General features: G+C 29.0%; 1 protein-coding gene across 1 annotated transcript in view; it reads left to right on the top strand.

Moving 5' to 3' along the window:
• Positions 1-507, top strand: part of HELRODRAFT_172532 (hypothetical protein) — a gene marked incomplete at both ends in the record, with an annotated part of 4,401 nt that overhangs the window by 1,043 nt on the left and 2,851 nt on the right. The window contains one exon of the mRNA XM_009019207.1: positions 295-299. Coding sequence (XP_009017455.1) covers positions 295-299 — 5 coding nt within the window. The remainder of the gene's footprint in view (positions 1-294; positions 300-507) is intronic.

Raw genomic sequence — 507 nt, 5'->3', positions numbered from 1 at the left:
CAACAACACTTCGAAGTGTTATCAACAACAACAACAACAATCACAGAAAGAAATGTTAACCAAACTACAACATTTTCACCAGCAACAATTTATAAATTTACCATATCAACAAAAACAACCAGAACCACAACAACCACAACAAAAACAACAACACGGTTTCTTAAAGTTTTTGAAAATGGGTTTCGGCAAGCCAAACAAACAACAATACCAACAACAACACCAACAACATCATCAACAACAACATCATCAACAACACCAACAACAACAACAACAAAAATATCAACAACACCGAAGAAGCAGTCAGCCAACAACGAAGGCCTTGGTTAGTTTTTCGATAACGACGATGATGATGATGATAATAATAACAATTATTATTATTATTAGGTTATTAATTATATATAATAATAATATGAATGATATTAATTATAAAAATCACAACAATTATTAATTCTAACAACTATGATAATAAAAATATTAAAATAATAGCAACATAGAACGAGTAAAATC

This window comes from Helobdella robusta (assembly GCF_000326865.2).
Source record: "Helobdella robusta unplaced genomic scaffold HELROscaffold_24, whole genome shotgun sequence".
In the NCBI taxonomy this organism is placed as follows: Eukaryota; Metazoa; Annelida; class Clitellata; order Rhynchobdellida; family Glossiphoniidae; genus Helobdella; species Helobdella robusta.
This window is presented reverse-complemented; position numbering and strand designations above follow the sequence as displayed.